Source organism: Zygotorulaspora mrakii, chromosome 2 (genome assembly GCF_013402915.1).
Source record: "Zygotorulaspora mrakii chromosome 2, complete sequence".
NCBI classification, from domain to species: domain Eukaryota; kingdom Fungi; phylum Ascomycota; class Saccharomycetes; order Saccharomycetales; family Saccharomycetaceae; genus Zygotorulaspora; species Zygotorulaspora mrakii.
The window spans coordinates 963,637-975,380 of NC_050720.1; the positions used below are offsets into that span (position 1 = coordinate 963,637).

At 40.8% G+C, this 11,744-nt stretch overlaps 7 protein-coding genes across 7 annotated transcripts; 4 read left to right on the top strand and 3 right to left on the bottom strand.

Moving 5' to 3' along the window:
• Positions 1–90: 90 nt before the first annotated feature.
• Positions 91–529, top strand: HG535_0B04890 (uncharacterized protein; the record flags this gene model as incomplete). The annotated part of the gene is given in 2 exon segments (XM_037287280.1): positions 91–159; positions 161–529. Coding segments are annotated over 2 exon segments (438 nt in total).
• An 85-nt stretch (positions 530–614) lies between these two features.
• Positions 615–1,412, bottom strand: RSM7 (mitochondrial 37S ribosomal protein uS7m; the record flags this gene model as incomplete). The annotated part of the gene is made up of 1 exon (XM_037287281.1): positions 615–1,412. The coding sequence occupies one exon, from the start codon at positions 1,410–1,412 to the stop codon at positions 615–617; it is 798 nt and encodes a 265-aa protein (XP_037143176.1).
• Positions 1,413–1,709: 297 nt separating this feature from the next.
• On the top strand, positions 1,710–3,032 carry PSY4 (Psy4p; the record flags this gene model as incomplete). Its single annotated transcript, XM_037287282.1, has 1 exon — positions 1,710–3,032. One exon carries the CDS (start codon positions 1,710–1,712, stop codon positions 3,030–3,032), a length of 1,323 nt encoding a protein of 440 aa, XP_037143177.1.
• Positions 3,033–3,382: 350 nt separating this feature from the next.
• On the bottom strand, positions 3,383–4,732 carry COR1 (ubiquinol--cytochrome-c reductase subunit COR1; the record flags this gene model as incomplete). Its single annotated transcript, XM_037287283.1, has 1 exon — positions 3,383–4,732. One exon carries the CDS (start codon positions 4,730–4,732, stop codon positions 3,383–3,385), a length of 1,350 nt encoding a protein of 449 aa, XP_037143178.1.
• Positions 4,733–6,188: 1,456 nt separating this feature from the next.
• On the top strand, positions 6,189–6,866 carry ECM13 (Ecm13p; the record flags this gene model as incomplete). The annotated part of the gene is made up of 1 exon (XM_037287284.1): positions 6,189–6,866. One exon carries the CDS (start codon positions 6,189–6,191, stop codon positions 6,864–6,866), a length of 678 nt encoding a protein of 225 aa, XP_037143179.1.
• Positions 6,867–7,227: 361 nt separating this feature from the next.
• Positions 7,228–8,967, top strand: HG535_0B04940 (M20 family metallopeptidase; the record flags this gene model as incomplete). The annotated part of the gene is made up of 1 exon (XM_037287285.1): positions 7,228–8,967. One exon carries the CDS (start codon positions 7,228–7,230, stop codon positions 8,965–8,967), a length of 1,740 nt encoding a protein of 579 aa, XP_037143180.1.
• A 470-nt stretch (positions 8,968–9,437) lies between these two features.
• On the bottom strand, positions 9,438–11,282 carry FUI1 (uridine permease; the record flags this gene model as incomplete). Its single annotated transcript, XM_037287286.1, has 1 exon — positions 9,438–11,282. One exon carries the CDS (start codon positions 11,280–11,282, stop codon positions 9,438–9,440), a length of 1,845 nt encoding a protein of 614 aa, XP_037143181.1.
• Positions 11,283–11,744: the final 462 nt, after the last annotated feature.

Here is an 11,744-nt window from a genome sequence, read left to right on the forward strand (position 1 = left end):
TGAGGTAAGCGATCCATGAATAGTCCTGTATTTTTGGTGAAGGTCTCAATTACAATAAACGATGTAATCTTGAAGTATAGCACTGTCAAAATGCTTTGGAGTTTGAATAAAAAGTTCTTGATTATATTTTCTGCATCTTCGTTAGTATGTCTATATCTTAGGCGTCTCTACGGATTCTAAATACATCAGCAGTATCAACGAACACGACAAGATTCTGCATCTGGTTTCGTTTCTAATCGAATCCTTGCTGTTTGTGAAGCTATTTGACGGTGAAAATGTTGTAATCGTGAACCCCATGTGCCCTTCTGAATTTGATCTCAATAGTGGACAGCTTCAACATCGAAGAAGAGTTGAAATCAAAAAATACAAGCTAGCATTTATCGTCTGTACTGTGAGTGCGGCCATAGGCAGCGAGTTTCTGCAGAGCATTGTTTCTTCTGGCAAAAGAGTGTTTGATTATAAAGATATCTTGTACAATATGCTAGGTAGCGCATTGGGCATTACTCTTGCGCGTTACCAGGAACGCTGATTGATGAGTCTTCATATTTATATATACAAGAGTAGTTTCATAGTAAGGTATATATGCATTTATATGTCAGGCAATACCGCTCAGATCATTTTAACCTGATGTAAGACCTATGTGCAATTGCAGTCTTATGTAATTGATCTCTCTTCTCGAAACCAGAACTATTACCTTTGTATACAGAAACTAGTTCTTCGCCCAATCTCACTGCAAAATCGCTTGAGGCTCGTTTCTGTGTACCTTCGACGATCCATTTCCAAGCTATTCTGTGCCTTTGCTTTTGATTTAACGGGACAGGGATAACGGCTGCCTTTGCGACACCAGTATTGAATGTTTTCACCATCATCAGTGGAGCTAAATCGTCTAAAGCTTTCTTCAATACTTCGACGGGATCTTTCCGGATTTGGCAAAATACTAAATACAGTGCTCTTGATAATATCTTTTCTGCACGCTGCTTCTTGCCGTGTCTCATTATCATGTTCGTAATATGTCCCAGGATGGCGTCATGTCTTTCTGGGATTGCGAAATCCTTCAGACTTTCCAATTCCTCAAGTTGTTCCTTAGTGGGCTCGAATTGCTTCCCTTTTGACATTACTTCATCAACTATGTCTATCCTCGATTGACCTGGTGGTGCTAGTGAGGTCTCAGGGAGAAATGCTTGTTCTGAAAACTCAGCCTTCAAAGATTGAATAGCAGCAAGCCACTTTTCAACCTCTGAATCTTCCAAGTGAGAAGTCCTTTCTTGTTCTGTCGTGTCATTATTTGCAGTATGGGTACTCTGAAATCTGATTCCCACAGCTCCCGCAGTGATTGGACGGACATGGCATTGTCCTATGTTGCGCACCACAACCCTTTGCAGTAGATTTATTCTCGATAGTCGCCACATCATGCAACGGAAAGCCCCGGCCGTATCTTTTGGTCTTGTGAGATGGTTTGAATATAAATGTACATTTTTTTTTCAATTTCAATTTTTCGAACTATATAGAAGGCGCTCCCGCATTTTTCGAAATAGAGAAATGACCATCGACGAGTAACAATTGAATATAGACCTTCTAACCTTATCAAAAAGAGCCTCAGAAGGTTTAACATCCATTTCCTTGAGGCCAGTAAGATATATTTACGAAAATTGCATTTCCAGGGCGTGTTGAAAATTCGCAGCTTATCAAGAAGAAGAAAGAGCATTACCATGAGAGATATGACGTTGCCTGGACCGAAACTAGAAGGGAGTGTGAGTGATGTTGATATCAATATGATGGGTATCAAGTCACCACAGTTGTATCATTTTTTAAAGACGGTTATAGAGGAGAGGGGTTTGGAAGCTCTACAGAAAGTCAAAGCTAATGAGATTTTGCCGGACTTGGTTCATCATATGTCTGTAACAATTCCAAATGATATTTTAGGAAATTATAGTAATAGGAATGAGAACGATTTCCGACATTTAAAGGAAACATTGGCTAAATTTGGTGAATATTTATTAAAGAATTTTAGTGTGGAACAAAAATATCCATTTACTATTCTTCGAATTTGCGAATTATGTTATGATCCACTGAAATATTATAAAATTCATGAATTGAGAAAATTTGTCGGAGCGATAAGTAAGTGCTGTATTGTTAGGTCAAGTTGGCAATACTTTGAAGAATCTGATGGATTTTACACTGATCGAGAAAACGATGAGGAACAGGGAGAAGACGTTTCGCTGACAAAAATACCCTGGGTTGATGAAGAAGCTGAAAAGGAGCTCGCTCCATTTTTGAAAGAGATTGATGCGCTTGTGAGTCCAAACTTAGGTTATGAGGAGGATGAAGAGGATGAAGATATGGATGTAGATACCAATGACTCAACAAATGGAAGTGGGGATTTCAGAATTGAAGAATATTACGAAAATCTACCCCGAAGCAGTAATGGTGTAGCTGATGACGACTTTGATGATGATTATGATGATGATGATTACGATGATGATTACGTCGAAACCCCAACATCAGATGATAATGAACAGTGGACTGAAGATAGTATAGAAGAGAATCTCAATGAGCTTGATGATAACAATGAGGACGAACGAGATAATTGTCATGAAGATACAGGTAGTGAAGTTGTTGCTTCAGGATTCAACGATCCAGTTGAAGAATCAGATAATATACCACCGTCTAAAAGGAAACCCACAGAATTAGATGACTTCGAATACAAAGAATCACCAAATGCAGTAGAGACTCATCTACTTGCAACGCCTAAAAAGGTAAAACATGATAAAGGAAATCGTATATTAGAATCTCCAAGTATAATAGACTCAGATAATGATGAAAATACTACACCACTACAATCACAAGAAACACTACCCGATAAAAGGTCACGATCGCAATCACCAAGTTCCGAACATCACGTCCCCATATTGGTATCGCCAAGGGAGAATTATGATGATAAACAAGTTCCACAGGAGGGGAAATTACGTGATTTAATGGACGAAACCTACGATAGAGACACTGGTAGTCCCTTAAGTAATAAAAATAGGTAGTCTTTGTATTATATATCGGATTATATGAAATTAATAAAATACTAACCATTATAATAAATATAATATGTTTGTTAATTCTACTCAAATACGTGGAAATTGATTTTTATTATTTTTTTCTCAGAAAATCCTGTTTCTCGTTCGTCTTTTTATTTTAGAATATTGAATGAAGCTTAAAGATGACATGCGAACTGCATATTTACAGTAATAAATAAATGTCTTCTATTTCCTGTTTCGTGGTGAAAGTGAGGCATATATTGTTTTTTATAGGTTTTCGATTTCGTTAGAAGCCTGAAAATGATAAAGTTTCAGAGAAGGATAAAAAAAAGATGACAAACATATACTAAATCTCATTACCATCTCATCATGGACATATCGTTTCTAATTCTGGCATAGTCTAACAACCCTTCAATTTGACCGGAGCCAGAAATAGCAATATCTTGATCCCATAATCTCTTACCAGCCCATTGTTTGACATCCTTAACGGTCAAACCATTGATCTTTGCAAATACTTCATTGTAATCAAGCTGAGGAAATTTGGCTAAGGTAGCGACACCTAAATGTGTTGCAATAGAAGAATTATCAGTAGCCTCAGATGCCAATTTCAATTTTAATAAAGCCTTAGCACGAGAAACTTCAGTTTCAGTAATTGAGGTAGTTAACCTATTCCATTGTTTCAATGTGAAATGTACAAGGTCATCAATACTTGTGATGTTACTAGTAACGGTGGAAAAGCCCCATAAACCAGCGTCCTGATACGATAAGGAGAAATGGTTGAAAGAATCACATATTTGATACTCTTGCACTTCATCAATTAGTTTAGTACCTTGTAATCTTGAGGATGGCTCAAAGGAGTTGTAGGTGCCAAAAATTTGGGCAGCTAATTGTGCAGTAAAGAAATCCGGCGAAGTAACTGGCTCACCTTCAACAGCAATCGAGATCCAAGCCTTTGGTAAAGTATCATCTCTCAATCTCACTTCCGAACCTAAAAAGCTTGATGGCGCTTTTGGATAAAGTTTTGAACCCGATTGTAAAGAGATTTGTTTTTCAACAGATTTGACCAATTCGTCATGTTCCAAATTACCAGAACCAACCACGACAGCATTGGCAGAGGAAAAATGTTGTTTGGCAAAAGCTTCGAGATCAGATTTAACCAAAGTTTCCAAAGTTTCCGTAGTACCTCTGGTTGGCAAAGACAATGGAGTGTTTTGGAAAGCAGTTGCATGTAAATGCTCCATTACACGGATAGCATGGTCGTTCGTTTCAAATTGTCCAACATTTCTCAAGACTATGCTTTTTGTAGTTTCAAAACTTTTGTCAGACAACGGAGCAGAAATTTTAGATTGCAAGAAATCTAAAGATTTAGCAACCTTACCAGGGGTCGAATTAACGATGTATGACTGATAGTCTCTGCCAACAGCTGATTCCAGCGAGAATCCCAATTTTTCAGCTTCAGCTAAATTGCCAGAGCTTGTGAAAGCACTCGACAAAATATTCGAGACACCATTGTTGTAAGGATTTTCGGCTGTGGACCCAGACCCAAACACAATACCGACCGAACTGGTCAAAGATGCCGCGTTTGGTTTAGTCGCAACAACGATACCGTTGGAGAGCTCTGTAATTTGGGCTTTGGGAGCTGCTTGAGTAGCGATAGATCTTTTCAGCAATTGAGAAACGGATCTCAAATTCGAAGTTCTCAACATCGTGCGTAGGAAAAAGACTGTGTTGTATCTAATCACTCTTGATTTGGATCTCAAAGACGATTCTCAGAACCAATAGATTCAGTGGCAAGAGACGGAATAATATTCAAAAGGAGTCTTGGATCCCCAGTCGAATTGATATAGCGAGAAAACCGTGCAATACCGTTCCAACTGGATGAATATAATAAGAGCAGTTTATTAAAGACCGATATCAACGCCAGAGCTGAACAGCAGCACCGTAATAGTGCGAAAAGCCCAAACAGAGAAAAAACTGAAATTTGTTAGCACAGAATCATGTCCTACGACCGCGTCGCAATGGACAACTCTTATTGGTCAAAGGGGAAAACTTGGAAAAGGGACCACACCGCACGGGTCACGTGTCTGTCACGTGCTCAGCACGTGACATCGTGCCCTCGCAGGTCTCGTGTTGCAGCCGCCTGAATCGCCTGAGCACATGGCCCTTTTTAGCCGCCGAAATTTGCCAGCCGGCGCGGTCCCGGAGCCCGCTGCTTACGTCCGACGGAACGCGGAGCACCGTGGAACGTGATCTCGCGCAGATCCTGCGTCACGCAGATCCCACTCGTTTATGTCCGCTCTCCGCCTGGAAACTGCTCAGCGGCTACAATGTGTAGACACATCAGCTCTCAGTGACGGGTAATAACGATCGTGGTTGCACCCCAGGCGGCAACCTGTGATCAGATCAAGGAGTGCTTGCTTGCCTTGCCAATCTGCCACTGCTGTGCCACCTCTACCCTCCCGGACGGTCGTCATTTTCGGCCATCACAAATAAGAGCGGCTATAAACACAACAGAACATACGACGCCGGAACACCAGCATGGCGACACCGCGTTGCAAGAATTCCATCCCTTTCCACTCACCCAGGCTGAACAGGCGGCATACCCACGACGTACGTGCGGCAAAACAGCAGGATGATCCACGTCCGTGCACGTCCGTAACCGAGCTGTAACCTGTGTTTGTCATGCTGCAACGGTTTCGTTTTTCTAATACCCGTTCAGCAACTTTTGCTTCATTTTTGCTTGAATCGCAATCGGCCGCGGAATCGGCTTTTTCTTCCGTGGGCGGAATCCCGCTTTCCGTAATACGCGCAAAGGAGAGAGCAGCCCGAACCACGCGATGCGCGCGGTTCGGAGTGCGTTGACTAATAGAACATGCAAAAAAGAACAACTGAACAAAAAAGAACTTTTGTTTCCTTCAAAATGATCGAAATGCGCTCTTGGGCAGAAACGAGACGGATCACCTCGGAAATACGCATTTTATGACTAAAAGACTCTCACGTAATGTGATCGGTTCGTGTAGGATACATTTTCTACTAATATCGTATTTAAGTAAGTTGTTTTCAATTCCAAATAGGCTCAGTCCGGTGGGTTCGGTTGATCAGCCAGCAGTCTGAAAAGTACTACACAAACGGATTAAAATATTGACGATCTTACTAGAAGCGATGAGCGCGACAGTGTCTATTTCGCAACAATACCTGCTCGCCAGCAAGGCGAGAGCTAAATTGATGAGATGTGCGGCTACGGATAGCAACAAGGACTACAACCTGAGGGTGCTAGTAGGCCATGCAAATCTGCTGGACAGGGTGATGGAAAGTGTTGATTCTTACAATACCAGGATTACAAAGAGTTCGATGTGCCAGGGTCATTCTGTACGTTCGCGTTCGGACTCAGGCCACAATGATGGAAGAACGCAGGTGGATTATTTTTCGAGCGATGACGATGATGACGACTACTCGTCATCATCTTCGGATAGTGAGTACGACGACGATGATGACAGCTCGGCGTCCGATTCCGATTGTCGCGAGGATGAGTACGATTTCAGTCAGCCTCCCAAGTACATCCACTCCTCTAGCGCTACGCGACCACAACAGCCGGCTGTGTCGGTGGTGACGGTGACCATCGACCAGTGCTTGGACGACAAAGATTACGATGATTACAACAGCGACACAGACAGTGACTCGGAAGGGTCTCCCATATCGTCAAACATGGAACAGGATCTGTCGATGATGCCGCTCACTTTGCAAGCGAAGGTAGCGCACGAACATCCTCGCCACTACCACATCTTGCACACTTCATTGGACAATCACGAATTGGGCGAGGTTACGCCCATTCAAGTATGAGGAGTGTTGACAGCACACTCTATGACATTTACGATTTAATGACGTACGACTTAATGACCGATTTCACCTAATGATAATAATATTCCTTACCCCACCACATCTGCGTTTGTACTGAACTTTATAGTTTTTTTATGCAGTTCCTAATTTTTCTCTTTTTTCGTTATTCTTATCAGTTTTCCGCTATTACCTTGGTTTTGTCAACTTTCAGGGCGGTTCGGTTCTCTTATCCCGATTGATGCTGGCAATGTACGAAATACTCCAAAGATATTTATGTATATATAAAAACAGACGCAGATGCCACCGCATTGCGAAGACCCTTTCTGGTTAAATAGAGGATCCAAACGTGTGTATCTGGACGCTTATGGAGGAAAAAAGTGATCTATCTCCACTAGATGGAAAGCCGTATCGCAAAGATGAGGGAAAAAAGTTAGTGCTTGTGAAGATGGCATTGCTTGCGGCAATCCTTTTTCTGGTCCATACATTTTTCTGCCAGACGTTGAATAGTCACAACTACAGCGGCGAGGTGGAACTGTTCAAATGCCAAGAATTTGAGAGCGTATTTGGAGCCTCGGCGGAAAACATTTCAAATATTATCTTTAATGAAAAGTTGCAGAATGAGACTATGACAAAGTTAGCAAATGCAGTTCGAGTTCCGACTGAAATTTATGATACATTCCCTAATCCACAGGATGAAGCTGAATACGCTGGATGGCAACCATTTATTAAATTGCACAAACAGCTTGCAAAAGATTTTCCTCTTGTTTGGTCCAAATGTAAAATCGAACATGTGAACCATTACGCACTTTTAATCACCTGGGAAGGCTCGAACAATGACTTAAAACCAGCATTATTTGCAGCACATCAGGACGTCGTCCCGGTGGACAGAAAGACGTGGGGCTCCTGGAAACATGAGCCATTCGGTGGAGAATGGGATGGTCAATTCTTGTGGGGCCGTGGTTCTTTTGATGACAAAAACATGTTAATTGGAATTTTACAAGCTTTCGAATATATTATACAAAATGAACCTGATTTCAACCCAGAACGCAGTCTCCTTCTTGCCAGTGGCTTCGATGAAGAAGCATCTGGAGTTTACGGTGCTAGATACCTGAGTGATGTTCTTGTTGAAAGATATGGCCACGACGGTATTTATTCTATTATTGATGAAGGTGTTGTCGGTATTAAAGAAGTGGAAGGTGTCCTAATTGCAGCACCAGGTACAGGAGAAAAGGGTTTCATCAATTTAGTATTCGACATTCGTACACCTGGCGGTCATTCATCTGTACCACCAGATCATACTTCTATCGGTGTCGCAGCCAGTATTATTCATGATATTGAGGGTGAAAAATTTCCTGCTCAATTTACTCCAGAGAATCCTGTCACTCAGTATTATCAATGTATCGCTCAGTATTCTGAAACAATGGAAAATGACGTCAAAATTGACTTCTTAAAGGCAATGGATGATGAAAAGGCAAATAAAAGGGTCTTGGATTACCTCTTTGAGCATGGTGGTAAGAAAACTGAATATCTATTTCGTTCTACTCAAGCATTTGATATTATTAATGGTGGAATTAAAGCTAATGCGTTACCAGAAAGTGTCTCATTTTTGTTGAATTCAAGGGTATCAATAGAATCAAACGTGAACAAAACCCTTGAAAAGTTTTCTGAAAGTTCTTGCAACGTTGCTAAAGAATATGGTTTGGGTTGTATACTGGATGGTGAAGTGATATTAGAATCTACCAATAAGGGGACCGTCTATATGGATGTACAAAGAACATTAGAGCCTGCACCAGTTTCACCAAATAATGAAGTTTGGAGAGAATTTGCCGGCTCAATTAAAGGATTTTACGAAAGTGTTGTGTTCCCAAAAAAATTTGGTGATGAGCAGAAATCTTTAGTAGTAGCGCCATCAATTATGACTGCGAACACTGATACTTGTCACTACTGGAGGTCCTCAAAAAATATTTACCGTTATCAACCAGGTTTTGCAATGGATGACACCTTGAGCACGATTCACTCCGTAAATGAACATGTCGATGCCGAGACCGTCATGCATGTTGTCGGTTTCATATATAACTACATTCATTTGGTGAATAAACTGTAGTCGCAGAAAAAATAAAAGAAACTGAGACATTTCACAAATAATTTAGCGAACATGTCAAAACAGACATGAATATGGTTCTTGGCTTCTGTTTATTTTAAAAGCTCCATCAGTTTGTCAACACAGGGTGTTTCACGAAACGAAAAAATCAATCGCATCGATGAGAAATATGTTCCCTCTTTTAAATGAAACTATGTACACTATCATGGTTTCCGCAGAGTGCCCATTCTCTTCTCCGATGACGCATTTTTTCTGTTTAATATTTATATTTTTTCAAGAAACTGACGATATAATAGAATTGTCGTTGCGATACAAAAACATAAAAAATGCAACATGAAAAAAATAAAAAGGGTTGAGACAAATATAACTGATATAACATGATTCAGTAGATATGAAATTGAAAAGCATAAATGAAGAAAATGACAATATATCCCCAAGCTAGGGAAATTACGTAAGATAATAATACAAGCCTTCTAAGCAAATTTCGGTTCTTGATAAGAAAGAGAATTGAAATTTTTCTCAAATTGTTCTCTTTCATAAGCAAAGTCCTCCACTTCTACCCATTCTTCTAGCCATACCTTATCGGTAATTTTTGGATTACCGGGAATACCATTCACGGGGAAGAAATAAACTAGGGTGACATAGGTTATAGCCGAGATCAAATAGCCGACAAAATAGTTGAGATAATAAACTCGCATAGCTCCAATTGGGACGCTGAGACCAACCGAACCTAAAAATCCGGGAAAGTTTGGTACAATACCAATAACATAGGAAACAACAGCTCTCCAGTTTGTACCATATCTATTGTACATGTAAAATGTCCCGGGTAAATTTGAATAGCAGTGATAAATGTTAACGTAGCCTTTACGAACAATGTAGTAATCAGCAAAGATAACACCGGCAATGGCAGATAAAAAGACCGCATAAGCGCTCAATGCAGTAGTGAATTTTGATGAGGATGCTAGTAAATTCCATGGGCAGATAGCCAAAGAAATGCAGGCACAAATAAAAGCACCACGTCTAATATTGATGAATTTTGGTAAAATTGCCGTCATATCAGTACCTGCGGGAATTGCATTATTTGATAAATTGGCACCCAATTGATCAAAGGCAAATGAGAAGGCAATAAGGAACACACCAGCACGATCACCCTTGGAGAATCCGCCCAAGAAACGAGACAATATATCTAGAGGGCTCCAGTAGTTGATGCCATACAACGTATAAGCAGCGGAAACACAGATAATACCCAATAAGGAAATGACGGCAAAGCAGACAGGTATAACAATGAATTGAGACAGCATGGAAGATCTTGGGGTCTTACCGAAACGTGAAAAATCAGGTGCGTTCAAGACCAAAGTTGAAAAATTGTCCATAGAACTCATAATCGATCTAATAACAGCCCACGCCGTTGCAGCTTGATTCATCCCAGAGTTATCATTCAATGCACTCATTGATAAAGTGCCGTTGCATTTCCTGACACACCAAATTAAAAATGCAAAAGCACCAATTGGCGTGATAAAGGACTTGGCAGCAAAAAGATAACGAAGCGAGTGTGGAGGGAACCATAAGAAAGGTAAAGAAACTGCCCAAAACAAGATGAAGCACATCAATTCAAAATTAGTCAAGTTTTCACTTGGAATGGTATCACCCATTCTTTGATTCAGATTATTACCAAAGATTGACCTGAAACACAATTGTAAACATATACCACCCAAATACGCCTGTGTCGAGTACCAGACGCACGCCATGACCACTCTATTCAACACAACCCAAACAGAGAAATATGTACCAAATGCGACACGACACGAACTAGGAAATGATAAATGGTACATGTTACCAACACGAGATGCCAACACAATGAACACGGCAACACACAAGTAACCAACCCAAATACAGATCCAAGTTTGCCACCAATTCAACCCCAACTGCAGACCTGTAGCAGAGATCTGCCAGGTGTTAACGTTGAAAGTACCAGAAATCCAGAAGAAAACATATTGCTTCCAGCTCCATTGTCTCCTCTTTGCTTCCACTGGTGTTAATTCACCATTATAGACAAATGATTCTAACACACTTTTGGATGCGACCCTTCCTTCACCATCAGGATGCTTAACTTCAATGAGATCGATGATTTTATCCCAAGCAGTCTTGACCTTACCCTTTTTCGATACGTCGCTACAGACGCTGTCATTGTCATCATTCGAATTAGTTTCGCTACTGACACCGACCACTTGCGCTTTTGCTGCGCTTGGAAACTTTTCACCGGTATATTCGTCGCTTGAACCGTTTGTCCGCCTCAGGGACGACGACGTAATTGACATGTTGAGTTACTGCTTGGAGGGGAAGGAGGAGGAGGAGCGAAGCAAACGACTACTTACTCACTCTCTTACTTTTTGCTTACTGTAAGACATCAGAAACGAATAAGAATGCATTCAAGAAACACAATAAACTCAAAATATACTCTTAAATACAGAATACACGTTATCAGGAATTCAGAACAGTTATGGAAGAGTTGCTTGAACCATTAGATAAAGCCTTCAACATTTAAACCTCCGCAGGAGAAAATTTTTCGCTATCAGTACACTAGGACAATGTCAGAAAGTAGCAACCCTGTAGCGCAAATACCAACGGCTGAACGGCGTTGTATGCTATTTCTTTGACACATCACTGCACCAGTGTAAGAGCCATCTACCCATATATGCCATACAGATACTTCTGCCTCTTTGCCTCATCGGCTCGAGCCGTTTTTCCTTTTTTCGTCCTGTTTTTTTTTCATTTTGTTT